The sequence below is a fragment of the Exophiala mesophila genome (assembly GCF_000836275.1).
Source record: "Exophiala mesophila strain CBS 40295 unplaced genomic scaffold supercont1.6, whole genome shotgun sequence".
In the NCBI taxonomy this organism is placed as follows: domain Eukaryota; kingdom Fungi; phylum Ascomycota; class Eurotiomycetes; order Chaetothyriales; family Herpotrichiellaceae; genus Exophiala; species Exophiala mesophila.
In genome coordinates, this window is record NW_015622509.1 from 588468 (window position 1) to 614446 (window position 25979).

At 50.2% G+C, this 25979-nt stretch overlaps 8 protein-coding genes across 8 annotated transcripts; 4 read left to right on the plus strand and 4 right to left on the minus strand.

Annotated features, from left to right (window-relative positions):
* Positions 1–545: 545 nt before the first annotated feature.
* On the minus strand, positions 546–2026 carry PV10_08136 (uncharacterized protein; the record flags this gene model as incomplete). Its single annotated transcript, XM_016373116.1, has 3 exons — positions 546–666; positions 714–1067; positions 1122–2026. The coding sequence occupies 3 exons, from the start codon at positions 2024–2026 to the stop codon at positions 546–548; spliced, it is 1380 nt and encodes a 459-aa protein (XP_016220027.1).
* Positions 2027–3404: 1378 nt separating this feature from the next.
* Positions 3405–5590, plus strand: PV10_08137 (uncharacterized protein; the record flags this gene model as incomplete). The annotated part of the gene is made up of 10 exons (XM_016373117.1): positions 3405–3710; positions 3763–3864; positions 3915–3959; positions 4016–4032; positions 4082–4190; positions 4246–4641; positions 4695–4821; positions 4876–4995; positions 5045–5227; positions 5277–5590. 10 exons carry the CDS (start codon positions 3405–3407, stop codon positions 5474–5476), a joined length of 1605 nt encoding a protein of 534 aa, XP_016220028.1. The 3' UTR covers positions 5477–5590.
* A 4297-nt stretch (positions 5591–9887) lies between these two features.
* On the plus strand, positions 9888–11323 carry PV10_08138 (uncharacterized protein). Its single transcript, XM_016373118.1, has one exon. It carries the CDS (start codon positions 9971–9973, stop codon positions 11246–11248), a length of 1278 nt encoding a protein of 425 aa, XP_016220029.1. The 5' UTR covers positions 9888–9970; the 3' UTR covers positions 11249–11323.
* Positions 11304–12938, minus strand: PV10_08139 (uncharacterized protein). Its single transcript, XM_016373119.1, has 2 exons — positions 12771–12938; positions 11304–12713 (listed from the first exon to the last, which is right to left on the minus strand). Exons 1-2 carry the CDS (start codon positions 12801–12803, stop codon positions 11682–11684), a joined length of 1065 nt encoding a protein of 354 aa, XP_016220030.1. The 5' UTR covers positions 12804–12938; the 3' UTR covers positions 11304–11681.
* A 759-nt stretch (positions 12939–13697) lies between these two features.
* Positions 13698–15472, plus strand: PV10_08140 (eukaryotic translation initiation factor 3 subunit H). The gene is made up of 3 exons (XM_016373120.1): positions 13698–13856; positions 13906–14415; positions 14486–15472. Exons 1-3 carry the CDS (start codon positions 13843–13845, stop codon positions 15066–15068), a joined length of 1107 nt encoding a protein of 368 aa, XP_016220031.1. The 5' UTR covers positions 13698–13842; the 3' UTR covers positions 15069–15472.
* A 790-nt stretch (positions 15473–16262) lies between these two features.
* Positions 16263–17596, minus strand: PV10_08141 (uncharacterized protein). The gene is made up of 2 exons (XM_016373121.1): positions 17242–17596; positions 16263–17113 (listed from the first exon to the last, which is right to left on the minus strand). The coding sequence occupies exons 1-2, from the start codon at positions 17449–17451 to the stop codon at positions 16955–16957; spliced, it is 369 nt and encodes a 122-aa protein (XP_016220032.1). The 5' UTR covers positions 17452–17596; the 3' UTR covers positions 16263–16954.
* A 2022-nt stretch (positions 17597–19618) lies between these two features.
* Positions 19619–20128, plus strand: PV10_08142 (uncharacterized protein; the record flags this gene model as incomplete). Its single annotated transcript, XM_016373122.1, has 1 exon — positions 19619–20128. One exon carries the CDS (start codon positions 19619–19621, stop codon positions 20126–20128), a length of 510 nt encoding a protein of 169 aa, XP_016220033.1.
* Positions 20129–21647: 1519 nt separating this feature from the next.
* Positions 21648–25735, minus strand: PV10_08143 (uncharacterized protein). The gene has a single exon (XM_016373123.1). The coding sequence runs from the start codon at positions 25645–25647 to the stop codon at positions 21865–21867; it is 3783 nt and encodes a 1260-aa protein (XP_016220034.1). The 5' UTR covers positions 25648–25735; the 3' UTR covers positions 21648–21864.
* Between the last annotated feature and the right edge of the window lie 244 nt (positions 25736–25979).

Consider the following 25979-nt stretch of genomic DNA (forward strand, 5'->3'; position numbering starts at 1 on the left):
CCAGGCCAAGTTTCTCGTCAGGCAGACTCGTGTCGTCTAACACACCCATTTGTCCAGTTAGTCATCATTCTAGAGGTCATTTGCTCCTTGACTCTTTCTCGCAACCTCCATCTATTCACTTCCTGGAAACCATGCCTCCCACCAACGAGAACAAACCCAACTCTACACCACTCACGGAAAGGGCTGCGCCAAGACAGCCATGGAAACTGTGGAGAGAGTCCAAGCTGCCCAGGGCTGAGGCTGGCTCTGAGCCAGAACTTGTCCTCAAGAAGACTGCCTATGATTCCAGTGATGGCAAAGTCGGAGGAGGCTAGGTGTGCCATTCTGTCCTTCATATCTTTTGCAATCATGTACTAACAACCTCTAGAGATCACGACGGACCAAGATTTCTGAGGAATGCTGATGAAGACACACTGTTCCGCTGGCATAACCAACTCGATACTTGCTGCCTCCGGTGGGGGATTGAATAGTTCTGTATTCCAGTGAGTAGTCGAATCAGAGAATGCCAGAATTGTGTGATTTTTGAGATTCTTTTTGGAACTATACTATGTGATTGTCCCGTTTGATGCCATTGAAATTTGTACTTGAGCCGCACCGATGCCTATCTGAATCAAAGTGAGAAAGACACTCAGGCCTCCAAACGTGATGACGCTCCAGATTGTGTACCTGCCCACATCAGCGGTCTGTGCCAGCTGGGATAGCAACATTCTTACCATTGGAGCAGACTTCTTCGATCATACCAAAGCATGCCAAAAGTGCCGGCATCCTGTTTGAGCATATAATTCTGCAATTTGGCAAGCCTCGGTCCCAGGATTGGAAAGTCATTCGATTGGTCGTAGAAGCCAGCAGAGTGCATGACACCTGTATTTTGCTCGACAAAATGGTCAAAGTATGGGTCTCTAATACCTGTGACTTCCTCCGCACCTTTTATAATGTCTTTGAAAAGGCTTGCCGCCTTACTCTCGTCGCCGAAGATCAAATGATACGACGCAAGCACTTCTCGGAGGTAAGATTTGACGGAAAACGCGTCTGGTTGGGAGTACGAGTCATAGTAACCCGATACAATCCTGCGACGCGAATTAGACTTGAATTCGACCTCTCGAAATGGGGGGGGGCTTCACTTGGACAGAGTCTTGTGGTCAGTCTCGTATACCGTACAGAACGAGGGCAAGGCGAAGATCATCAAGATTCTCTTCTTGGGATCAAACGCTAGGTGAGAGCTTATGTTGTCAACCCACACGATCCGGACCTTGCCAATCTTGGACAACGAGCGATAATTCAGCTGTGAGACGTAGAGGTCTCTCTCGGAAGAGTCAGCATCCGTTGCCTGACCTTTTACCGGTAACAACGAGCCGAACTTCTGTATCGTTTCGCAAATCGAGTGCTGAGATTCGGCAACATCCAAAGCTGTCGTATCAAGGTCACATGACTTGTCTGCTTTCATACGCAGTGCGAAAGGTTCGGCTGGGGCTTCAGGGCTATAGATCATACAAATCCAAGAAATGATCGAGAACATTGTTGCGCGAGCCTTGGGTTGAAGGGGATACTCCAAAGCTGGTGCAGCAAATAGATTGCGATCAACGAGATGCTCAAGTGTTTCATCAATACCAAAGTGGTACGTCGTGTTAGCGCATTCGACTATTCCCGTGAGGATGTCAAAAACTTGGTCCATTCTTGCCGGTGGGTCATGAGGTGGTGCGTACATCAGCTCGCATAATCTGTTTCGAAAGACATCATCTGCTTGATGTTGGATGTACTCAAGGTAGGTCTTCTGGTGAATTGAGATGACAGCAAGGACTGGAATACCAGCAGAAGCGGCGAGAAATCGTCGTGATGCGACGGTGTCTGTTGCGGTTCGTCTCTTGTTAGTCAGAACATCCAAGGAGAAATGGACGATTACGGTCACGTTACCTAATACTGTGTCCATGGTAGAGGCTTCCAAGTCAACTGATTTGCGCTTTCTTGGAGAAAAAGGTCTGGTCCATCGCCACTGAACCTTTTTCTCGTTGACAAGGCTTTCGAACATACTGGGAGGTGGTCATTGGTCCCACTTGTTACGACACTTACGTCGGCAACCAAGGCATCACCTGTTCTGAGAGGAGCATGGAACCATGTTCCAAGATTATAAACCAGATAAAACCATCGGTTGGACGTATGAGGCTGAAAATTGTCCGGCCAGGTGAAGATTGAACGATTGCCTTGCATGTTCCCTCAGCATACTAATGCCTGAGGGCAGTCCAATGTTGTACCCTTAAACGAGGAGCTTGCTGGGGCCAAAAGACTTTCATAGTTGGACAAGCCGTCCACCCACCGCGCCATCGGAGCAGAAAAGGGCATTGATCATGGTCGAGAGGTCATCATGACAGGTCCGAACCCGCAAAAGTTTGCACAGCCTTTTGTGTCTCCATGCTGATCATGACCGTGATACGAATCGCGGTGTAGGGAGAATCGTGTCGGATACCACCATGTACTGCTTGATCAGATGCAGTAATCTAAGACCTTACATGTAAAGAGAAAAGGCAATGATTTCTTTGTGAGAATGTCGGTTAGCCGGGACTCAGCCTCACTCGGTAACACCGTTTCATTTGTTGATTGCTGCATGGACCGTGGTTCGAGAAAGCGGGCGGCAGCGAGGAAACAGTATTCAGCGGTCTGGTAAGAGTGTAAAGGGTTGTAATGTCAGCATGAAGTGGACAAGTCCACTCGGTGATTGATCTTCACTGTAAGGAGTTGGGCGTAGGGATTCATGCCATTGCCCGGGTGGGGCCCATGGAAAGTCATAACGGTCTTCCATTGGCTTGGTGAGGAGGGCTTGGTGAGGAGGCATTGGCATCTGTACACACATATACGAGGACTCGTATCTGGGCGGACATCGGGACAGTGCCTTCACCTCCCGGCAATATGCACATACCAGTACCTTAGTTGCACAACGCAGAGGCACTCTTCAGGGGTCCAGGGTCGTTATTGCGCCCGGCTTTAGGCATATGAGAGAGGATTCACGTTGCCCCAATTAAGAAGGTCTAGCGTTGTGTGTCACCTTGCTGGCCAATCATGCCTGGTGACTCAGGAGCCACTATTTGATCAGGCTGCATGTTGCATATTCTTGTGTGCTGCGGCCTAACTACTGCCTAGCTACTGAGAGCCTCGAACAACTCAAGAACACTTACCTTCCATCCGAGTCAGTGGGTAGTTCTATCCCATTAATTACTCGAAATGGGAATTTGAACGCTGTCGAGGTTTCTTGTTGCCAAGTCTGTTCTCGCGCACGTGAGTTCTATTACAGTGCTGCCGGATTAGACATCTAGCACCACCGGGTCATGCCATTAAGAGGTGCAAAACGTCTGTTGTTGACTGTCGTTCTCGCAACACTGGCCGCTTTCTTCAGATATAGAAGGACCCCCAACATGACCCGAGGCTGGAGTGCTGGGAAACTCCCGCGTGGTACCAGTGGAATTCGCAATGCTCCGCCGCTGTTCGATGCCCTGACTGCAACCGCTCACGACTTGCAAAAGGCGCTGGCTGATGGCAAACTGAGAAGCACTGATCTGGTTCAGGAGTATGTGTGGAGGACGGAGGAGTACAATGGCTACCTTCGCGCCGTGGCACAGTATGCTCCCAATGCTTATGAACGAGCTCAGGAGCTGGACGAACAGCGCACTTCAGGCCAAGTAGCCACTGGACCGCTGCATGGGATTCCAGTCCTCTTGAAGGTTTGAACGCGGCACCTTTATTTCACGTCATCGGTTTAACTTACAACCCCAGAACACAATATCGACAGATGCTTCTTTGCAAATGGACACTACTGCTGGCGCCGCTGCACTCATAGGGTCCATACCGTCGAAGAATACCCCTTTGGTTGACCAGGTAAGTCTTTCTTCACCAGACCGTTGTCTCACTGACATGAGATATATTAGCTGCTCGATGCCGGGGCTATCATATTGGGCAAGGCAACCTCATCGGTGAGTTTCCCAATGCCCCTCATTTAGCTACATCTAATACAGGTATCTCCAAATAGGAACTCAATTGGAACAAGTCTGTATACCCCTCTGTTTCGTCTTACTAAAACCTTTAACATGCCTAGGGATTGTAACCTTCCATGTGGCTGGTCCACTGTCGATGGTCAATCACAGTCACCATATGTCTTCGGAGGACTGAGAAATATCGCGGACGATGGGTTGGGAGGCCATAGCGTGAGTGAGATGTCAATACCAGGCCAACATCATTGCCAGCGCTGAAAAATACCAGAACCCAGGCGGGTCTTCTACCGGTGTTGCAGTCGCACTTGCTGCAGGACTAGCACCCATTGGAGTTGGTTGTGATACCGAAGGTTCAATCACGGCACCCGCAATAAGAGCTTCCTTGTATTCGATGAGACCAAGCACCGGCCTTGTGTCGAGCCAGGGAGTTGTGCCTCTTGCCCATTCCTTTGATACTCCGGGTCCGTTGGCAAAAGACCCAGAAGACCTTGCGAATCTTCTGGATGTTCTGAAAACTGATAGCAAGGTCCTAACTGAAAGAAACTTGCCTCTGACGCCCAAGAAGCTTGATTGGAGCTCGATCAAGATTGGTACTCTTGCTCCAGACAGATCCCCCTACCCAGATTTCATCGTCAAGCCAGTTGAAGAAGCCACCGAACAAGCTGTGAGTCCCCCTGTAACAACAAGGTCATATGCCTTTGGGTTAACAGCTTCAAGACCAGGGAAACGCTCAAGGCGTACTCAACATTGAAATCACTCGTCGGGATCTATCACGAAAACGTCGACCTTCCTGATGTTGACGCCTTCAACGTAGGCGATGACCATTCGCTATACACCGTTATGGGTATTTTGAGTCTTGCTACAATTGGAGATTCATTGCACTTTCTAATTCTAGCAGATGCGGAGACACAGGGAGATACGGACCACTATTTACAGTCATTGTCCAAGTCCAAGGTCCGAAGCCTTCAAGAATTGGTGGATTGGAATAAGGATAACCCAGACAGCTCTTTGCCATCAGGTCAGCCCCGACTGTTTTCTCTCTTCTCAAAGCTGATTGTTTCTTTTAGAATATCAAGGTCAATCTACTCTCATCAACTGCCTTGAGACTGTTCCAAAAGAGAAGGTGGAGATGCTGCGTAAACATAATCTGGCACTGGGTGCTAAGCTGGAGGCTACGCTCGAGAAATACGGCATCGATGTGATCATTGGCGCCGGAGATAGCGTCTTTGGTATGTTTGCAGCCGCCAACGGTATGTACTGATTCGATCGACGTGTGTAGACTTGACTGATTACATACAGGCTCTCCTATTTCTGCATTGCCATTGTCATACCTCGATTTCAATGGAAGGGCAATTGGTCTTGTTGCGTTGGCAGGCAGGCACAAGGAAGCAGAACTACTCAGATTCTTGGACCACTACGCCACTCTCTTCGTTCGCAAGCCCCCTCTGGCATTCGAGGATCATAAGGTTCCTGGAAAGGGCCTCCAGGGTCAGTTGTAGCCCAACTCTGCACCATCGGTGGAAAATTAGATTGGTGGAGCTCACCCAGGATGCACTAAGCTCTTTGACTCGATGGACTTGTAGACTCAGTAACATTGTTGCACGAACTTTTCTGTACACCGGTCAAAAACGCGAGGTGAGGATGATTGCCGCGCCTGTACGGAGGCTCAACAAAGACTTAGTGTGCTGTAGTTTGACAGGAGGAAGCGAGCACCCGGCGATTTCCCTCCACATAAAGGATCATGTGGACATGTGTTCAGTCATTTCTTGCTCTCCTCGTGCCTGCTGCATTCCACACGTATTTTGGCTCCTTGGATGCAGACAGATGAAGCCTAGCGAAAACCTTCAGCGTGAATCATCCCAGTACTTGCAGGTACCGAGAGCGGGCTTACTGCCCTGTCACCAACATCGCAAAGCCACCACGGTGCTCCCTCTTTGCGTCGAGCTAGTCATGAACTGGGCGCAAGGTGGATTTCTGGAAGACAGAATCAGTTGATTGGATGCCCGGTGATACGAGGAAGAAGACGCCCAACTCTCCAGGGACTGCTTCCCTGGAACCTCTGGCGTGACCAATGGCACTGTCGCAGGTCAAATTTCCAATTTACTGGCCATGTCAGGAATTCCCGAGCCCTCTACACGTCCGAAACTGGAATTTGGTAACCGTCTCCACGCCCGACAGACCTAGGTTGCCTCCCAAGACCACGTCGGCGCATATTCATGATGATCGACACGCAGAGCTCGAATCACTTCCAACAGAGGTGGGAGGAAGCTCACAGGATATGCGAAACGAGATTAAACAAAGTGGACCAACGCTACATCAGTGAGATCAAGGACTGCGATGCCTTCAAAACCAGCATCGAGCAGATGCACATCACTTTTCAGGACCTATCCAGACCAAACATCATCAGCCAGCTCGACAAGTCTTTGATGTCAATACGGAGTTTTGTCACCTTGGTTGCTGTCGCTGCTGGTTGGTCTCCGTTCACAGCGGCGATCTTATGGGGGGTTCTGAGCCTGGCGGTCAAGGTAGGCATCTGCTGATTCCTCTCTGCCGCCTGATCCATGTTTACAATATAGCTTGCAAGCGACATGCAGATTGTCCTAACAGACACTATCGAAATGCTCGCGGGACTAGGTCATGATTTAGAGATTCTACAGATCCTGAATATCTCCTTTGAGGAAAATCATGTCATGGACCAAGAACTCGTCGACACTTTTGTGGATATAATCAATTTCTGGACAAAGGCGATACACTTTCTGAGAAGACGACGGGGACACGGTGTGTGGCAACCGCAGAAACCGAGTTTCCAGAACTGATTCAGACAGGGTCCGATGCGCTCGCCCCCTGGCGTGAGCTCAAAAATGACTTTGAAAAGAGCAGCAGGAAAATCAAGGATCGGTCAACGAGGTTGAAGGAAAAGGCAGATGCAATCGCCTCGGCCGCATCTGCTTCTCGGGCAGCCATACAGCTTCGAAGACTCGATGCATACTCTACTCAAGATCGCGACGATGTGTCCATGTTCACACCGTCGGAAGCAATGTCAAAACTTGAATTGCACGATGTCTTCCCATGCCACAATATACCATTTGCGCCAAATGAGGGGTTCTACGGGCGGAGTAAAGAGCTAGACGCCGTGGTCACCAGTTGCTCGCAGTCTGATGAGAAGATGGTGAGCTTTGTTCTGTGGGGAATGGGTGGCATTGGCAAAACTCAGATTGCTGCTCAATATGCCCACCAATCTTACGTGTCTGGTACTCAAGCAGTACTATGGGTCAACTGTGAGACTGGCTTATCAATATCGAAGAGCTTCAAGGAGATCGTGCAACTTTTACACCTCTCCGGCCCTGTGGTGGATGACAACTCTGACCAAAACCGGCTAAGAGTATTACAGTGGTTATCAAAGGCTGGTATGCTGGAAGATCTTTGCAAGTACGAAGTTGGAGCTAACGTGCCATTAAAGAACAGAGATGGCTTCTTATTTTGGACAACGTTGAAGACAGCAAGCTCGCAGAAGATTGTTGGCCTATGGCTTATCGTGGAACTATACTGGTAAGTACAGTTCTTACGCAAGAAACCCTAACATGTCTAGCAATAGCCCACCACGTAATGAAAAGGGGGGGATTCGTCAAAGAACTTCTTCATCCCATCAGTAACTAAACTGGTGTTCGCAGGTCACTTCGAGACGAAACATGGTCGCAGTCGATCTCAAGGCTAGCAATCTCCATGTCGAACCCTTTTCTCAGGAAGAAGGAGCAGACGTCCTCCAAAAACGTGCTGGGCGTGAACAAACCTCTGACGAAGAAAGAAAAGCTGCTGAATCTCTCTCAACCGAGCTTGGGGGGCATGCTCTTGCACTGACGATTATGGGAGCTCAAGTTGCTTTGAGGCAAAAGTCCTTTGTGGATTTTCTGAAACTTTACCAACGAAACAAAGAGCGTCTTCATGGAGACGTACGCGGAGTACCAACTGAATATGGTGGAGCCTTGACCGCGTGCTGGGATACCGCATTCGCCAGTCTCAAAGAGGAGTCACGCATGCTTCTAGGGATGTTGGTATTGATAGCGCCTGACAATATACCGGCGAGTCTCTTTGAGCCACACGACTTGACCGACATTTCGGACAAATTTGAATTCTTCAAAGAGGAGATGGAGTAAGTTCACAGATAACACCCGCAATTACTCCTGTTATATCTAACACAAACACTCCACAGCATCGATGACGCCTTTGAGTTACTCTTTGATACATCACTAGTTACGAGGCAGCCGGACGCACGTATGATGGGGATGCATCGACTCATTCGACACGAGTTTGGTAAAAGGCTTGATAAGCATACGCAAACTGTCTGCTTCCTGGCGGCGGCGGAATTACTCTGTGCAGCTTTCCCAAACCAAGTGGATGGCAATTCCCTGTGGCCCGAGGTCGAAGAGTGCAACAAGTTCAGCCAGCATGTTCTCCGACTATGTGCAAATTGGCGAGAGAGGAAAGGTCAAGGATTTTCACCAGGAAGTTTTCAAAGGTTCATCAAACTTTTGACAAACGCCGGATGGTAAGAAGAGCAGTACGTGGAGCTGCATAGACGTGCTGACCAGATCCCTCAGGTTCCTCTACGAAACTGGAGCGTGGAGCGAAGTGATAGAACTTATGGACGTTGCTTTCGAATCCTGTGAAGATAAAGAAAGCCTGGACTATGCTCATCTCTGCAATACCTGGGGATGCCTCCAAATTGAGCGTGGGCGAGCACAAGAAGCCAAAAAGGTATTGGAGGACTGCCTGAATATTCGCTGTAGGTTGCTGGATGAAGATCATGTGGAAATTGCCAATATCTGGAACAACCTTGGAAACGATGTTCTCCAGATCTACGAGTCCGAGGAAGCAACGGCTGAAGCCATCAAGTGCTGGCAAAAGGCGCTAGAAATCTACTATAAAGCGCCTGTAGAGGAACAAGCGGAACTTGTGTTTGCCAGCTTGCTCAACATCACAAGAGCATATCGACTCGCTGGAGATATGGAACAGGCGACAAAGTACATGGAGCTTACCGATGAAGCAATCCAGACAGCTTTCCCCCCCGGAGGACACTGGGAGGCAACGTAAGTTACTAGCAGGTCAAGTTAGCAGAAAACCCAGTCAACGCTGACCTCACTCTCAGAGCGCATGTACATCGAGCACATATCCTGTACGATCAAGGCAAGATCACCGAGTCGGAAGTGTTGTGGCGCAAAGCTCACGAAATATTCTTCGCTCACAATGCAACACATCCGGCGACCATCTCTGCCGAGCTGAAGTTGGCTTGCATCGAGATGCGACGTGGAGAGGTTGAGTTGGCCATGTAAGTGGTTTCCCATTGCATGATTTCATCACTGCTGGACCCTGGAATCCTGACGGTTGCCTTGGGGAACAGAAACAAATTAGAGCGTCTTCGTCTGATTACAGAGTTGCGCGAGAAAGCCAAAGGCGACAAGGGAGAGATTGCTAGAGTCACACGCAGGCTCGCAGAAGCCTATGGACTGAAAGGTGACCATGAGAAGGAAGCGCGACTGACTCTGCAGGCGGAGTCCATGCGTAAGGCAATCCAACGAGGTCGTGCCTGGCAGCTTCCAGACAGCGAACGCTCGTATGATATTCTAGTGTACAACGAGTATTGGTAAATAGGGGGGTCAGATAATATATCTTAGCAATACGCGGTGGACTAGGTATCAATCATCTTTCCTGAGTGCTGTTATACATACACCGTAGTCATTGTTGTTTCCTCCAGAAAAGGGGTTCATTAGTTAGAAAGATCCACATCTATCCTGATCACGTGGCCTAAATCGCTTCCCCCTCGTTCGGTAAACCTTCCCCAGCCTACTCCGCAGTCTGGAAATTTTGTAGATGGCAACTCGCGATAGAAATATTTCATGGGAACGCTCATAGACTACATCCACATTCCACATTCTAGTTCAGGGAACCCGGCAAATAGACGAAGTCGGGAGAAGGATCAGAACCCCCCTCCCAAAATGGGCAAAACACGAACGAAAACGCATTCCAAGTCCGGCAAGGACATCCTCCACAGCACAACCTCTCCACTCGTCAAGTCGGCGCGGACCAAGGCCTCATCACGGTCGATAGAAGATCTTTTAACTGAAGCGGCGGCTCTCCTCGAACAATCACAACCAGAACTCGCACTACCGCTAGCGGAAGAGGCATTGCGACGACTGGAAGCCGAGTCCGATCACAACAACGACATCGACACCCTCCTCCAACTGGCGGCTCAAGGCCAGCCCACCCTCCCCATCATCCTCAATGTCTACGGCGAGATCCAGCTTTCTCTGGGCAACCTCGAAACAGCACGGCAGTCGTTCCTACGCTCGACTCAGATTGATCCAGATGGCGCGCTGATCTCGGCAGAGCCATACCTGTGGTTAGCGCAGCTATCTGAACCGGGCGGACGTGACAGTATTGAATATTTCGTCAAGGCGACCGAGGTGTTGCGAAATGAGATCGATGTCTTATCCGACACAAACGAGGGCTCGGCGGCGGGAGGAGCGGTGGCCCTTGCACCTGAAATCGAAGCTGTGGTTGGGGAGAAACGAGCCAAGCTCGCCGAAGCCCTCTGCGCTATGGCGGAGGTCTACATGACGGATTTGTCGTGGGAAGAGGATGCAGAATCACGATGTGAAGCCTACGTGACCGAAGCTGTGGCCGTGTGTCCCGAACCGCTCAGTGCCGGGGCGTTGCAGACTCTGGCAAGTGTGCGGATCAGTCAAGAACGGCTAGACGACGCCAGACAGGCCCTGAAGCGCAGTCTGGAGATTTGGAAGGACATTCCCGTCGAAGTGGAGTCGGAGAGCAGGCCTGACTTTGCTACCCGCGTCAGTCTGAGTCGGCTGTTGATGGAGGTTGAGGTGGAGACGGACGCGATGCGAGTTATCGAAGAGTTGATTCGCGAAGACGATCAAAGTGTTGAGTGTTGGTATCTGGGCGGCTGGTGTCAGGTTCTCATGTCCAACAAGGACCAGGAGACTCGCAGTGCCGAGGAGCAGACCAAGCTGTTGGAGCAGGCTAAGTCGTGGCTCGACTCGTGCTTGCGGCTATATCGCGTGCAGGAATACGAGGACGAGAGACTACGCGACCATGCCAAGGAGCTTGTGCACGACTTGAACACCCGTTTGGGGGTCGAAGACGGTGGTGACGAGGATGATGATGATGCTGCCTGGGAAGACGAAGATGATGAGGGTTCCGACGACGACGATCTCGAGGTCAGGAGTGATGATGGGGATGTCAAGATGAGTTGAACCGGCTCGCAGACATACATGACACGGATCAAAAAGTAGGATACGAGGACATGACCATAGATTGGGTTACATTGCATTAGTTTCGTTATGTACAATATCTGAGGAATCATTCCCGTTATGAGGACACATTGAAGGAGATGGTGAAATAGTTGTAGTCTGGAGCTTGCTGCTGGGGAAGCGAGTATCGATGGCAGCTAGGATATTGAAGCTTTGTCTGCCTTGATATGGTTTCGTGTCCAAGAGACATTGTTGGAGGACCAGAAAGGGGTCAGCTGGTCGTGAGACCCTTCGGAAGATATCTTCTGGAAGCCCTCATCAAGGTGAATGGAGCATGCTGAGGACTCCATGTTGAGGATTTGCCTCATTCACTCCAGACTGTCCAGACTTGCATTTTGTGTGTGTGGTGTGATTTAGAAGAGTTGCAAAACAAAGCTTAGTCGTCTTGCCATCCGCTCTTGCGAATCGTGGCGTGTGATCTACTCCCCTGGACGCCGACTTTGACCTTGGACCAATCTCGCTCCATGACATGATCCGAGTCGTCGTCCTTTTCTTTTCTTGTGCTTTCAAGGTAGAACCGGCCGGCTTCGTAGATGCCCAAGTATAAACCACTGCCAAAGGTGGTCCATGCTGCCCTTAGCAAGGCGCCTTTGAACAGACCTTGAATTCCTTCTTTCTTGAAGACCTCGGCGGCAACAGTGAAGCCGCTCTTCCTGTTCCCCTGGATTCCCTCAAACAGCATTCCTCTCTGTTTTGGTCTGTTGTCAACAGGATCATCTGTGGAAGCTGCTAGCATGATTCTCGTCTTCACCACATCGATTGGTGTCGTGATCCAAGCGGCGCCGCTGCCAGCAATACCAGCACTCACGGCAGTGATGAGAGCTCTTTCCACAATACCGTCTACTGGTTTTCCACCCTGACTAGCCTCTCTCCGTTTGAGAAAATCTTTCTTGAGGTATTCGAAGAGTGGAAACTGAAGACCAGTGTACGGAAGGTTTCGAGCGGCGAGGGCAGTGTAGCCCCTCCATAATCTGGTTGGATGTTTCTTGAACTGTTGGAAGGTGTGGAGACTAGAGGACCTCGCACCGGAGGCGCTCATCATTTGGGCATTTTGTTTGAGGACCTCGGCCGGGGTCAGGATGGCGCAACTGACGAGCTCCGCACCTATGCTCGCAACGGCGTGGATGGCAGGTTCGGGAAGGTAGATTGTGGAATTCGGGGGCATTACAGTTTCGGATTTGAGGATTGTCTTGAAGCCTTCATAGGCGGTGAAGAAGGCGCCAGAAGAGGGGAGGGTAATGAGGATGATGGAGCCCACGCCTTGGTAAAGGCCACGGAAAAGCGAGCGGTTGGTTGACCCATTGGGCAACTTGTACAACTGTTTATAGTTCTCGGCTTGCAGGCGAGTTTTCAAGGTGTCCAACGGATAGACCAGAAGGTCGACCGAGAAGGCGGCAAATGCGCCGGCCTGGAGGTGAAGGTCAGATTGAAGGCTTGGGGGAAAGACATTTGATTGCGAACTTACGAGCCATATGTCTGTGTTAGTGTTGGCCGACATCAATCATCAACAATAGAAGAAAACAAAAGCAGTCTATATGCAAGACAAGGAAACCCAAGGTGGGCGGAGGGAGACCGTAAAGTCGACAAAAATGAATGACGCGCAACTGAGATGGATGAAAGGCGTAGAGTGATGAAATAAATTATTCTCCGATCAGGGTGGGAAGGTCCCCAGTTAGGTACCGTGTCCGACGTCATGTCAGCTCTCCAACCATGTCAGAGCAGATTCGAGGGGTCTAGTATGTACATGAGTCATTGACGTCGCGATGAAGGTGATGGAGAAGATGATTAATTATGTGAACATTTAGATGAATCATGTATTGTTAATTGATCAGAGAAGCTTATGAGGTTGAATGGCAGAGTGATGCTGACTGCGCCTGAGAGAAATGGTCGGAAGGCAGGTGCGAAGAGAGGAAGGGACGTTCCTACCCTGATGGGATTTCTACAGAAAATCAACAGAAAATCAACAGAAAATCAACAGAAAATCAACAGAAAATCAACAGAAAATCAACAGAAAATCAACATAATGGAAGGTACCTCCTGTATCATTATGGCATTCATCTTGGCCATTTCCAGCGATATTACTGCAATTTATTAGGATTCATCAGAGGACGGCCGAGGGGCCTCAATAGTGAGTGATAACAGCAGGCTTTAGTTAGAGGGCCACGGGGCATAAAAGTACATGGCAAACACTCTCCCGTCCCAGTTGCATGTAAAAACCCGTGACCCCACAGCGTTGCTCAACAGCCTCGCGCCTTCCCCTCATCTCCTTTTGGCCTCTGCGCCTCTGTGCCTGAATCTCGGCAAACCTTCTCTGGGATGAAAAATGTTCTCGCCGCATCCTGCAAAATCCCACAAACTCGTTGGCGGCCCAAGACCAACCGCCGCCGGACTCTGAACCATGTCACGGTCCTAGATCACCATCACCACTGCGACCACGACGACTCTCATACCCTCTTCTTCCAAAGAGTCTGTCAATTAGGACATTCCACACCAACTCAGCAGAACAGAGAAACCGATCCCACCCCCAACCTTACACCATGTCTCTTCCTGAGTATGCCTAAACTCATCATCGACGACGACCAGTGCTAACAATGTTGCAGAAAGGAGTCGCCTCTCAAGGCAGTGCAACTCGAAGCCCTCCTCGTCATGAAAGTCATCAAACACTGCGCCAGCCGCTTCCCCACCACCGCTACAGGCTCTCTGGTTGGCATGGACGTCAATGGTACACTCGAGATCACAAATTCCTTCCCGTTTCCCATCGTCGATCTGCCCCCGGAGGCCCAGTATGAACAGCAACACTTCAACTCGGCCGCTGCCGCCCCTCGTGCCAAATCAAATACTGCCTACCAAGCTGAGATGATCCGACATTTGCGTGAGGTCAACATTGACGCCAATAACGTCGGATGGTACACAAGCGCCAACCTGGGCAATTTTGTCAACTTGAACTTTATCGAGAACCAGTATCACTATCAGAAAGAAATGAACGAGAGGACAGTCGCTCTAGTTCACGACGTGAGCAGGAGTTCTCAGGGAGTTTTGTCTCTCCGCGCATTCAGGTTATCACCTCAGTTCATGACGGCGTACAAGGACAATAAATTCACCACTGACAAGTATGCCTTCCTCCTTTCCCCCCAGATCCATGTCGCTTTGTTGGAATTCATGCTCACTGTAATTGTACAGTCTCCAAAAGTCGGGTTTCAAATATTCTGACATCCTCGTCGAACTCCCTGTCCAAATTCACAATTCACACCTCGTCACCACCTTCCTCCACCAAGTTCCATCGCTTCTCACCAATGGCACCCTCGCTCCTCCCACCTCAGTCAAGTCCATTGAATCCAACCCCGCCATTCTCAACGATACCATGGCCCCTAACTTTGATTCTCTTGCCATTAGCATTGACCCCTTCTTGTCACAGACCTCGGAGAACCTCCTCGAGGCCATCGAAATCCACCACGTCGAAGCAAACAATTTCTCCTACTACAGCCGTGCTCTGGCCAGAGAGCAGGCCAAGATTCAACAATGGCAAGTCAAGCGCAAAGCCGAGAATGCCGCTAGAGCTCTTTCCAAGCAACCCCTTCTTCCAGAGGACGAGTGGCAAAGATTGTTCAAACTGCCTACCGAACCCAGTCGTTTGGAAAGTATGCTGAACAGCAGACAGGTCGAGCAGTATGCTAGACAAGTGGATGGTTTCGTGGCTGGCACCACCGGCAAAATGTTTGCCGTTCGGGGCAATCTGATTCCCGGGGATTCCAACAACGAGTGAAGTTCTCCAGCTGGCAGACGCAAACCCTGAACCCAACGCGCCCTTCAGTGTCGTCAGAGAGCGTCGACTTTACTCATGCGCAATGAGAGGGCCGACATGATGGAGCTACCAGGGCATCGCTCCGTGCTGCAGATAGCTTTCGAATCGCCAGAATACAAGCCGATTCCCAGCAATGCATCGCCAACCTCGAACAGTCGATGGTTCACAGATGTATATTTTCTCCAGACAGCATGAACGAGATGGTGCACGGCGTTACGGACATGATTGCAATGTGGTTGAAGGTTGGACCCATCTTGTCCTGGTCGAGGAACCAAAATGGCATGGAGGCTGCCGGCAATCGGTAGATCTGGTACACGTCTCTGAACCTGATATTGTCTAGATATGATGGAAAATGATATCAAAATCACGACAAGCAGAGCTACATTGATTCCCAGTCCGTAAAGATGATAATAGGCCGTACTGACGACGATGTTGTCTCCTTCCTCACGCTCTCCCGATTTCCCCCAAACCTCTGTAGGAAGCGCTTGATGCTCATCTTCTCGTTGGCTTACATACATATTGACCATTCTGTTATGCCGTACTCGAGGATCGACACGGCAGCCACACTACTTCAATCTAGCACACTTAACCTCATGTAGGTCATTTCTAAAATAATGCCACCATATAACCACCATCATGTTTCCTCTCAAAAGGCAATACAAGTTGAATATCAAGGGACACACTGTGGCGCGTCACGGATCACGTGCATTCCATCACGTGATATCAAACATGTCAAGGCATAGACAAGACGAGCCATCTAGATGGACATGGGCACCGGTGACCTCTCTTCGTCATCGGCCTGAAGGGAAAGAGGAAGAACAGAGCAGGGAAGGTGGACGAGGGCGAGTGCTCTCGCCCGGAACTTCCCAGGGTGTTTCCCAAACACTCTGGGTGGATCTTTTAGTTCATTCGTTCGAGGCTCTGCTCAAATGAGGGTCGTCTACGGAGTAGGTCATATGCCGACTTCAAAGGACAGTGCCTGTAGTCTCGGACGACAGAATCCGCAATCTTTGACCACAAGACTCCACTTGTCTAGCAGGAGGTGCTTGATCACCTGCTTCGGGCACTAGCAATCGATTCGGGTAGAGTTGTCAGAGGCTTGCGTCGTCGAACCTCTTGGAATGTCAACAACAGCGTTTTCGCCGGTTCGAATGAAACCGGTGTTTCGTGACTCGTTCTCTCTTTCCGGCAAACCAAAGTCTTTTATTTAGCCTAAACTTTGGTAGGTACTTTTGCCAACGCCGTGCACGTAAAACCGGGGCCGGGGCCCTTGGACGGCCTTTGAGTTGGACTTCACCTTGATGACCAAATCACCCTTCAACGAGCTCCACTTGGCTAGATGTTTATCAGGTCCAGGATGGAAATGTTGCCCCCAAAAATACCAGAGTAGAGCGTGGATGTTTGCTTTCCGTATTTAACATGAACTTGGTATGTACTGATATGCGCTATGTTGCATCTGAGAAACGAAATCCGATCCAACCGAGTACATCTTTCACAGACAACTCCATAAACAAACATTAGCGCATTCATATCAGCATCCACTGAACGCTCCAGATTCGTCCCCGTTTCTCATATGTAGGTTGGTCTATGTTGCATACGCGCTTGACTCGGAAATTCGTAGTGAAAAACGATGTCCAACAACAAGGTGCCGTTTTGTGCTAGGCTCGAAATAAAAATGGATGTCGTTCCGCATTTCTAGTGCATCCGTGCAACTCAAGTATTCGGTGAAAGTATATCGCCCTATGTCGTGTCGTGTGATCAGGATGGGGCTAGAGGCCAGCGTTGACTAGGTCGAGACAGTCGCGCTTTTGTCATACTCGATCGACGATGGCGAGGCAAATAGCGCATCAGTTCCAGGTGCGGGCCTGCGCATTCTCGTCCGCATCTCGAGCTCGTCGCTCCGCCTCAGACCCAGCATTCAACAACTGGTTTTGGGTTTGCTTTTTCTGATTCGCAAGGTTTGTGGCTAGTTTGCCACCGGACTTGTTGGCGCCTGCTGCTCGTTGCTGAAGTTGCTCATCATTAGCCTCTAGCCCAAATACTCACTTTGCGTTGTTTCCGAATTGGTGATGGTGTAAAAGGGGTGATCGGTCATAGCGGCCGAGTGTAGAATTCATTACTCTGAAGATCTTACCTCGGCAGCTCTGGCAGCAGCGCTGCGTGCATCATCGGGGCTGGACGCTCCTTCTCTGCCTCCAAGTGACCGACCAGGAGTACTGGTAGTCAACTTCTGCGGAACCGGAGTTGTGGTTGTTTTCTTGGTCTGAGAGCTTGTGCCCAGCGGTCTCCCAGGAGTCGAGAAGTTCTCTGGTGGATTCGACGACTTGGAACATAGATTGCCCATTATGGAGAGAGAAAGCGAAGGCTAGGAGTCCACAATGGTCCGAAGTCACCTGGTCAGGCACGAGAGCGGGTTTAGTCTAATGAAGTAACTCAAGAATCAAGCCGGTCTTGAAGTCCTGATGGAAGAGGTGAACCCAAGGTTAGCATGTAACTTACTCCGTAGATGGGAGATGGAGGAGGAGGGGGAACAGACGCTTGGCGATTCGTCGCCTTCCTCCGCTCCTCGTATGGATCGTATGGCAAGAGCCACAACATCTCAGGGTCCTTCTGCTTCTCCATAGTTTATCCTTTTCACGTGACACGAACCATCTTGCCATCCAAGAAGGCGCCTGCGCCAACTCTTTAGTACTCGACTAAGTTGGGAAAGATGATGATTGGCAGGTACTGGCCATACAAGAGGGACCTAACAACTTCGTCCCTGCCGCGCAAGGCTGTATCCCTAATCGACTCCCACTCCAATGTATCTTCCTTCCATTGGTGCACCATCAACAACCACCTTTCACCACCCTTCACCACCCATCACCACCCATCGCCCTCTTGTCCTTCACTCATCACTTCTCGTTTCAAATAACCTGTTCACTTGATCTTTCCAATTCAGGTTAATTCTCGAATCCTTGCTTCAGCTAGTCTGAGCTCGTAATGATGGCATACTTTTATCCACATCTACGGTCCACAACTGGACGGAGACAGAGGTCTTTCACAGAGCGAATTCAGATCCTTGATCCATTTTAGCCCCATGCAGACCCATCAGGTTCTTGCAGTACAAGTTAAAATGCCTTTACCTTTCGAGAGCGGAACTCTTCATGAGTGTGTCATCGATGTCTTCTTGCACGGTCTCTGGTGCGTCTTTTTCACGTTTACTCTCTAACCCTGTGGAAATCCCCTTCGAGAGTGTCATCTCCACAATCATGACGAATACTCGTCCTGACCTCCTAGCAAACTAGGTCCCTTTCCCTATCACTCTGTTGTCTGACCTATACGCAAAGCGTCCTCTCTTCCCATTTGCCAGCCGAAATCGAGACGAGTGGAGACCAGGGTAGATGACCCTCTACACAAAATGGCTGGGAGGTGTTGTTTTGTGAGATGGAGTCCTGTCGATAGAGGATACTCCTCGTGATTGACTCCGGGCGATTTAAACCTAGATCTACGGAGTCGCTCTCATGTTTCCGTGGTTCTGAGAGACGTTCATCGCCCACAGTCCGTCCTCCTACGTGTGAGAGCTTGTAAAAATGGGCCTGAACTTACAGTGTTCACATGTTCCCTTTGATCTAGTTCTACTGGGTCTGTAAGTTCCCCTTCAAGTGTGTCTGATGATTAACTTTCAGTGAACCATTCTTTCTCCCATCAGGCAGCTTTTGCACTGTCCTGAGGGGTTCAGTTCAAAAGTACATATACTCTCCTAGCAGCCTGTCGTGATGTCTATATCTCTCACACTTCAGGACGATCTCATCTAAGAAGACAGACTGCTGCTACAACTTACAAAGGAGTTGCTGCTATCTTTTTTCGTACGACCAATACCAGATCGTTCCAATAAATCACTACAACAGGCCCTCCCTGGCCTCCATACTCGACACATCCGACCCATCAAACAGGTACAGCTGCCTCTCACGTATATCAACACCTACTTACTGATGTCTTCAAGAAAGTCGATCAACACCAGACCTTCTGCGAGGATAGCTTGACACGCTATACGACCCTGAGCCTGTCACACTCAGGTTCCTCCACCTCGCCTCATCTTCTCTCGACATCTTGGGATTGTGGAGCCTGCCACACTCAACGTCCCATAATAACTCGACATCATCTCTCTCCCTTCCTCTTCGCAGTCTGAGGCCCGTCACACCTAACAGACCGACAAAATGCCTGGAAGTCACAAGTGCACCCTGTGTGAGGACAAGACTTATGTCACGTCGTCGAGTCTCCGGGAGCACATCTTTTCGGCGCACGAGAACATGCGGTTTTGTTGCACGTGGCAAGGCTGCGATAGAGGTTACACCACGTCAGCCAAACTACGCGAGCATACCAAAAAAGTGCACGAGCCGGCGAACCCTTTTTTCTGCCCGTGGGTCGGCTGCGACTCACGTGGCAGCCGCCGACGGGACAACGCCCTGAGGCACTCTTTGAAGTGTAGCAAGCGCCACCAAGCCTTTGCTAAAGCGGAAAGGAGCAAAATGCCAAAGCCAATTTCGATGGCTGCCACAGCGCAGCATAATGGCGACCTCGATAGAGCGCGTGAGAAGGTTGTCCGGGCTAAATTAGCCGAGCTAGACGGTGCCTCGCTTCAAAGCGATCAGGAGGGCCGCCAAGTCAATGGCCAGGATACCGTCTATGGGTCCGTTGTGCCATCAGAGGGTCCTGCTGTTAGTGGCCTGTTCTTTCAAGGCCAACAGGAAGGCCACCAAGTCAATGGCGTGGACCCCTTCTGTGGGTACGACGCGCCATTGGAAGATCCTGCTACTGGCGGCCTGTCCTTTCAACAGCAGGGTCCTGGACATGACGCCGGTGCCTTCCTGCCGCATCAAGCTCAACCGTACTTCGGTGGGCTTGATCTTCCCATTCAAGATGCTCCCCCTAAGGAGGGTTTTGTTAACTTACGGGAAATTGAGCTTCGCCAGCAGCCCTTCCCACAACAGGCACCGTTGCCATTACAGGATCAAACGCAACTCCCTTTCACGTACTAGCCCCCAGCTTCCGGAGTCGGTCGATCCCGATTTTGAGGCGGAGGTGGAACGTCTCCTGGATGAGTTGGAGGATCCTTGTGCCGACGGCAATGCTGTGAATGGAGACAACGGCTTCAGCGGCTTTGACTATTCTTCATAGAGGATTATTAGTCTTTGACGGGGTCATTCTCGCAGAACATCAACAAAGTGTTCAGACTCGACTCTGGCACTGGTTTGAAGATCTGAAATGACTCGAATACCTGGCCCAGTTTCCTCAACCACGATACGTAGACTCGACTCTGGTATCAAATGTGGCGTGGCGCGCTCTCGCTGTCTCTATCTTCCAACACCATGACGGCAATACGAAGACTCGACTCTGGTATTTGCCGGTTGGTATGCACGACTAAGGATTGGGAAATAATCCTCGGCGTTATTTCGACCAAAATCATCATCATCATCAACAAGAACAACAACAAGAACAATAACTGGCAATACATCTTGGAAACTGGGCGGTTGGGTGGTTTCCAGGAAGGCTTGAACCTGTTGATACTCGAAATTTACGACACTTACTCCTTGACGACTTGACGACCTTACGAAGCGACTTCATCATCCTACAAACAATTTTGGCTTTGCTTGAACACCCTTCGATTGACTTCACAATGAGCCTCCGATTCACGTGAGGACTCCTCTGTAACAAACTACATGGCACGGCAAAAGCAACTGTATCAATCACTGTCACAACAAACAACCTCGGCAACTATTTACATTCTTGACGTAGAACGACATTGCACAAGATACCCAGAGCTACATTCACGACCAAACCCAGCATTACACATGACACCCAGAACTACATCACACCCAGAACTACATCACACCCAGAACTACATCACACCCAGAACTACATCGCACCCAGAACTACATCACACCCAGAACTACATCACACCCAGAACTACATGACGATTGAGAACGACATCACACAAGATACCACCGCCTGCACTACACGACTGTTATACTACTCAGACTAGATGAACCACGGCATCCATACTTATCAAAAACTTTTGAGCATTAGGATTATGATTTGGATACTCGATAGAGGAGCGCGGGGCCGGAGGATGCGAAGTTTGGAATTTTGATATTTGTAATATGGTGATGGATGGATGGAATTAAGAGTACATGGATTCAGCTGGTGGACAGGCTTAGTTTCAAGTATGTAGTCAGCTTGCTGAAATCAAGAAAAACTTGAGATGCTATGTATCTTGACCTATGTTTTTTTCTGTGCTGTATCAAAGTCTCTTTACTACCCGCCTGCTTCCTTGGTCGTTGCCTTTCTCACCTAGCGCTAGCTTGAGCCATATGAGTGAGTAAGCATAGCACTGTCTTCTCTATAGACCTAGACTCTAGTGGACAAGACAAAGATATACACTCCATTACTTTGAGAACGTCAGGGCCAGGTCAACATCTACTTACAAGCGAGCTTCCTACGAGTTGTGCATTGAGAACCCTTCATTATTCATTCACGAGCTACGAGGCGGAGGCGTTGGTGTTGGTAGCAAAATCCAGAAACCTTTCTCTTATTCAACACTTTAACACTTCTGGATATCCCACTACAGTACGACTTCGACATTATCCTTCCCACCATCTGCGCTATCACCTGATGGCCGAGACAGCCGAGACAGCCGAGATCCCTCCCGTAATCCCTTCCCACGGGGATAGGGGTTCATGTACTACTAGGTAGCCATGACAAATTACCAACTTGATCACATCTCCATCACGTCACCTCCAGCCACATGTGACGAGAGATTCAGTCTGGACTGATCAATTGGCACATCATCCTCATCATCACCTTCCCCATCCACATCGAAATCAAAATCGCCACGTTCGATCCTACTACATTTATCAAGGACCTGCTGATATTCCTTTCGCAGATCTTCAAGCGTCACAATGACGCGTCGTCTTTTCCGACCCGCGGTGCTTTCCATGCTTTGGATGGTGCCACCCTTCTGATGTGGTCCACCGGATGATGTTTTTTCTTCCACATCGGCCAAAACGTATGCTTCTTCAGGATCAACACATGCCATCGCATTGATTAGAGCAAGCAGGACGTGTCGTAAGGCAGTGGCCTTGGGATCGTGTCTGGCACGTCCGGACTTGCGGACTAGGCGAAGGCGGTCAAAAAGCACGGCTACGGCGCCGCGATAGTCTTTCTGCCCTATCCGAACAGCATGAATGATGCTCAGATAATCGGTGTCACCCGGTGTAGAGAGCCAGTCCGTGGATGAAATGCTTGTGGAAGTTTGTTTCTTGGCCAATGACAACAGGTGGAGATCTAATTGGTGGGCAAGATGGGGATTGATCGCCCATGGTAAAGACTGTATCTGTTTGACGGCACCTGCTGGGCCGCCCGTCCAGGACTTGGCATCTAGCATCGAATTGATCAAAGCGACAACCGAAACCCGCTGTAGAGCTTTGTCGGGAAGCTGGGCTAACGCGTCATAGGCACTGGCGTATCTGGCCTGTTTCAGTTCTGCATTGAATAGTCTTGATAATAGGTCCGACCGGAAGCTGGAACTGGATTCCGGCTGGCCAACGCTCAGAGCCTCCAGAGCCAAGCGGAAAAATTGGCCAGCCTCGTTGTAGGATGAGGCTGTCTCGAAGAGCGTGGCGACATGATACAAAAATGATGGGAGGCCATTGTAGAAATGTTCGGCATCGATCAAAGACAGTAAGCCGGCCGAGAGTTCGACCAGGTTTCCTATTGCTTTGCCATGGGACAGGCCATACGAAGCGGCTCGGAAATGATTCGCAGCAACATCATAATGTTCCATCCCAAGAGCGAGGCGACCCTTGATGTAGCTAGACCATGGCGTCGAGGGCTGAAAGAGAGAGAATTCTGTGGCAAGGTCAAACTCCTTTTGCGCGAGCAAGTCGCATTGGAGGTAGACAGTCTCATGATCGTCGCGAGAATCAATATCTGTTTTGTTCTGCTTTCCCGAAGCCCAATCTTCGATTTCATCAAGCTGAGTCGTAAGCAGGGAAGTCATGGGCATCTCCACCGGTGGTGTTGGTCGTATTGCTTTGCTCAGTGTATCTTCGAAAATGCTAACAAGTCTGGTGTTTTCAAGAGAGGTATCGATTGGTTTACGCGCAATGTTGGGTCGCGCATCATGGCCCAAGATCTCGAGAGGAATGCGGCGGTTGTGCGTCGCCAGCCACAGGTTTCTCTCCACGACTTTTAACTGTGGTGTGATATAGGAGAACAGCTCGGAAGCGTCAAAGTCTGGGATCTTGTCGTCGTCTTGGTTAAATTCCCCCTCGACGAATATGGCTAGGATGAGGAGGTCTTTCAGCAGGAGATGCTCTGATTCGAGCACGTCGAGCATTCCGTTAGACAACAGAAGATTTCCGAATAGAGTAGTTCTCAAGCCGCTCTTCGCAATGCGTGTACTGCGAGGAAAGTTCTCGAGAAGGACAAGAAACAGCTCGTTTGTCAGGCCAGTGCAACCGTTCAATGGTTGCAGATCATTCTCCAAGCGAGTAAATAACTCATCCGAGACGGCTTCACTGAAACCGACACTGTCAAAGATGTCGACGACCTTGGTAGAAATGAGCGATTCGGAATTGGTATAGAGAAACTCCCGAATGGCGCCGTCGAGGTTTTCGGACAACTCTGGAGTCAATGAGGCACTGAAGGCCCTGGCAGCAGTGATCAATATTCCAAAATCGCTGAATGAGTCGCCGCCGTCCGTAGCCAGCCTTCGATGTGGCCACACTCTCGCAGCAACGTCCTCGAGCTCGGCGAGATCATCGATTTGATTATTTTGTAACAGCTCAATATTGTTACACTCTCGGACGGCACAGAGGCGGCCGGTCATGGGGATCCATACCATGTCAATAAAGGAATCATATGCCAATGACAAGGGAGCTGTGGTGGCGTCGTTGATCTTGTCCACGATTCTGTAGAGATTTCGCCACTGAGCGTCCGTGTCCGACAGGAAGCGATCAAAATCAAGATCCGAATCGCCATACTTGCGGAGAGACACATTGCTCGCAACAACAGAGACCATTCGCTGTGTTAGAGGGGTGTTGGAGTGGGAAGAGGTGGGAAGTTGCTTGTTGTTGGCGTCTTCGTAGATAGATAGGGCAGTCTGCAAGACGGCTTCCGTGTATCTGCCAGGGTAGAACAAAAAGTCAATCCATTTTGAGGCAGGGTCCTGGGAGTCGGTTCTGATTAGATCTGGAGCCAGTGCCTTTGAGGAGGCAGTCGGGGCGCACTTGACCCAGTGTGACTTCCAAGAGGATGTGAGGGTGCGGAATTCAAACTGGCAGTTGTAGAGCTGATGGTAGTTGTGATTACGATACAAAGCCCATACTCTAGCTGGAAGGACATCGTTCCCAGCATCCAGTTTGACTCCGACCATTGACCACAGGGTATTTCCCGAGGGATCGGGGTCCGGTGCGGTCAACTTTGTGCCCGGGTATTTGTCCTCGATGATGATGTTGTCGGTCAAGCTACCTTTGATGTCCCAAAACTTGAATTGTCCACCATCTTGAGGACTATATGTGAGGAGTACGGGGTATCTTTGCAAAGGAAGCTTGACGATCTGAAGGTGAGCATCATCGGCGGGATTCAAGTGTGTGCGGTCGTTAGGCTCGCGCTCTTGGTCGAGTAGATCTTTTGTGGCAACGAGACGTCCCGACGGAAGATGCCAGACCCTGATCGAGTGGTTGAGACAAATTGTGAAGAGATGAATACCATCGGAGGACAGGATCATGGATTGGACGGTTCTGACATCGACATTAGAGGAGGCATGAGGGATCGTCTGAACACCGCGCCAGGTGACGATGCCTCGCAATGATTCGCCCCAAGTCTTCTCATCGTAATTGTCTTCGGACCAATGATCTTCCCCTGCCCTCCGCTTCAGCCTCTGTAACCTGCCGTTTGTGAATGAGGCGAAGATCTCGAGAGGGTTGGCTGCATGGAGATGATGGACAGTGTGGAGTCTAAGGGCGGAGCTATCGAGTATTTTGACCCAAGTGGGTTGCGGGCTACTCTGGAGAATCGAGGGATCGCGGAAGGCGGTAGGGTGAATGATCAGGTTGAAGAGTTCGTTTCTGGTCGTCGCAACAAAGGCGTGTAGGTCGTCACCGTTCTCGGAGTCGGCGAAGGCGACGGCGCGAGGGACAATATCATCCTGGAACTCGAATTGTAGAGTGAAGTATGCCTCCTTCCGATCACTTTCGCTTCTTGCGAGATCGGCACATTGGACTTGCAGTGCCCTTGATCGTCGCAGGATAGACCAGAGAAAGACTCTAGGGTATGTCTTTGACTTTCTGAAGTAGATGGAGCTTTCGGAGGCCAAGTGACGGGAGGAGAAGGTAGCCTCATCCTGAGGCCAATTGGGAGACTTTGTGTGGTGGCGTTTGGAGGGACTTCTGGCTTTGTCGAGGGAGCCGTTTTTCCGGGGAATGTGGAATTCGACCAGGGAAGCCGAAGTTGGGGGAGTCACCTGGAAAGCGGTCTCGGTGTAGAGGTTGAGCATGTTTGCAGAGTGAGGCCCATCTGCCCATGAGGGTTATGGCAGGTGAGAGAGAGGGCGAAGGGTTGTTGACATGGTTGTTGTAGAAGGGCTGGAATTCTCTCGAGGTTGACTTGGAACTTTTGATGCGCATCGAGTTGGACGCGTTTTGGCTGCAGTTGCAGTTGGAGTGGCAGCCACAGTCGCAGCCACAGTGGCAGGGGTAGCCACAGTCGCGATCCACGTGCCAAGCCTTTTGGATGTGCTTTGGGACAGCGCTCCTTCCAACTGAAACACAGGCACAGACTTTACAGATGAGGAAGGCGTCCATTACTATTAAATACTAGGTAGGTATG

Excerpts from the sequence above, each read along its gene's own strand:
- PV10_08139 (XM_016373119.1), bottom strand. The coding sequence starts at position 12,803 with ATGTCGGCCAACACTAACACAGACATATGGCTC. Across the intron at positions 12,714-12,770 it reads CTAACACAGACATATGGCTC|GCCGGCGCATTTGCCGCCTT; the intron begins GTAAGTTCGCAA and ends CTTCACCTCCAG.
- PV10_08143 (XM_016373123.1), bottom strand. The coding sequence starts at position 25,647 with ATGCTCAACCTCTACACCGAGACCGCTTTCCAGGTGACTCCCCCAACT.
- PV10_08140 (XM_016373120.1), top strand. Across the intron at positions 14,416-14,485 it reads AATAAATTCACCACTGACAA|TCTCCAAAAGTCGGGTTTCA; the intron begins GTATGCCTTCCT and ends GTAATTGTACAG.
- PV10_08138 (XM_016373118.1), top strand. The coding sequence starts at position 9,971 with ATGGGCAAAACACGAACGAAAACGCATTCCAAGTCCGGCAAGGACATC.
- PV10_08141 (XM_016373121.1), bottom strand. The coding sequence starts at position 17,451 with ATGGGCAATCTATGTTCCAAGTCGTCGAATCCACCAGAGAACTTCTCG. Across the intron at positions 17,114-17,241 it reads CTGCTGCCAGAGCTGCCGAG|CAACGAGCAGCAGGCGCCAA; the intron begins GTAAGATCTTCA and ends GAGCAACTTCAG.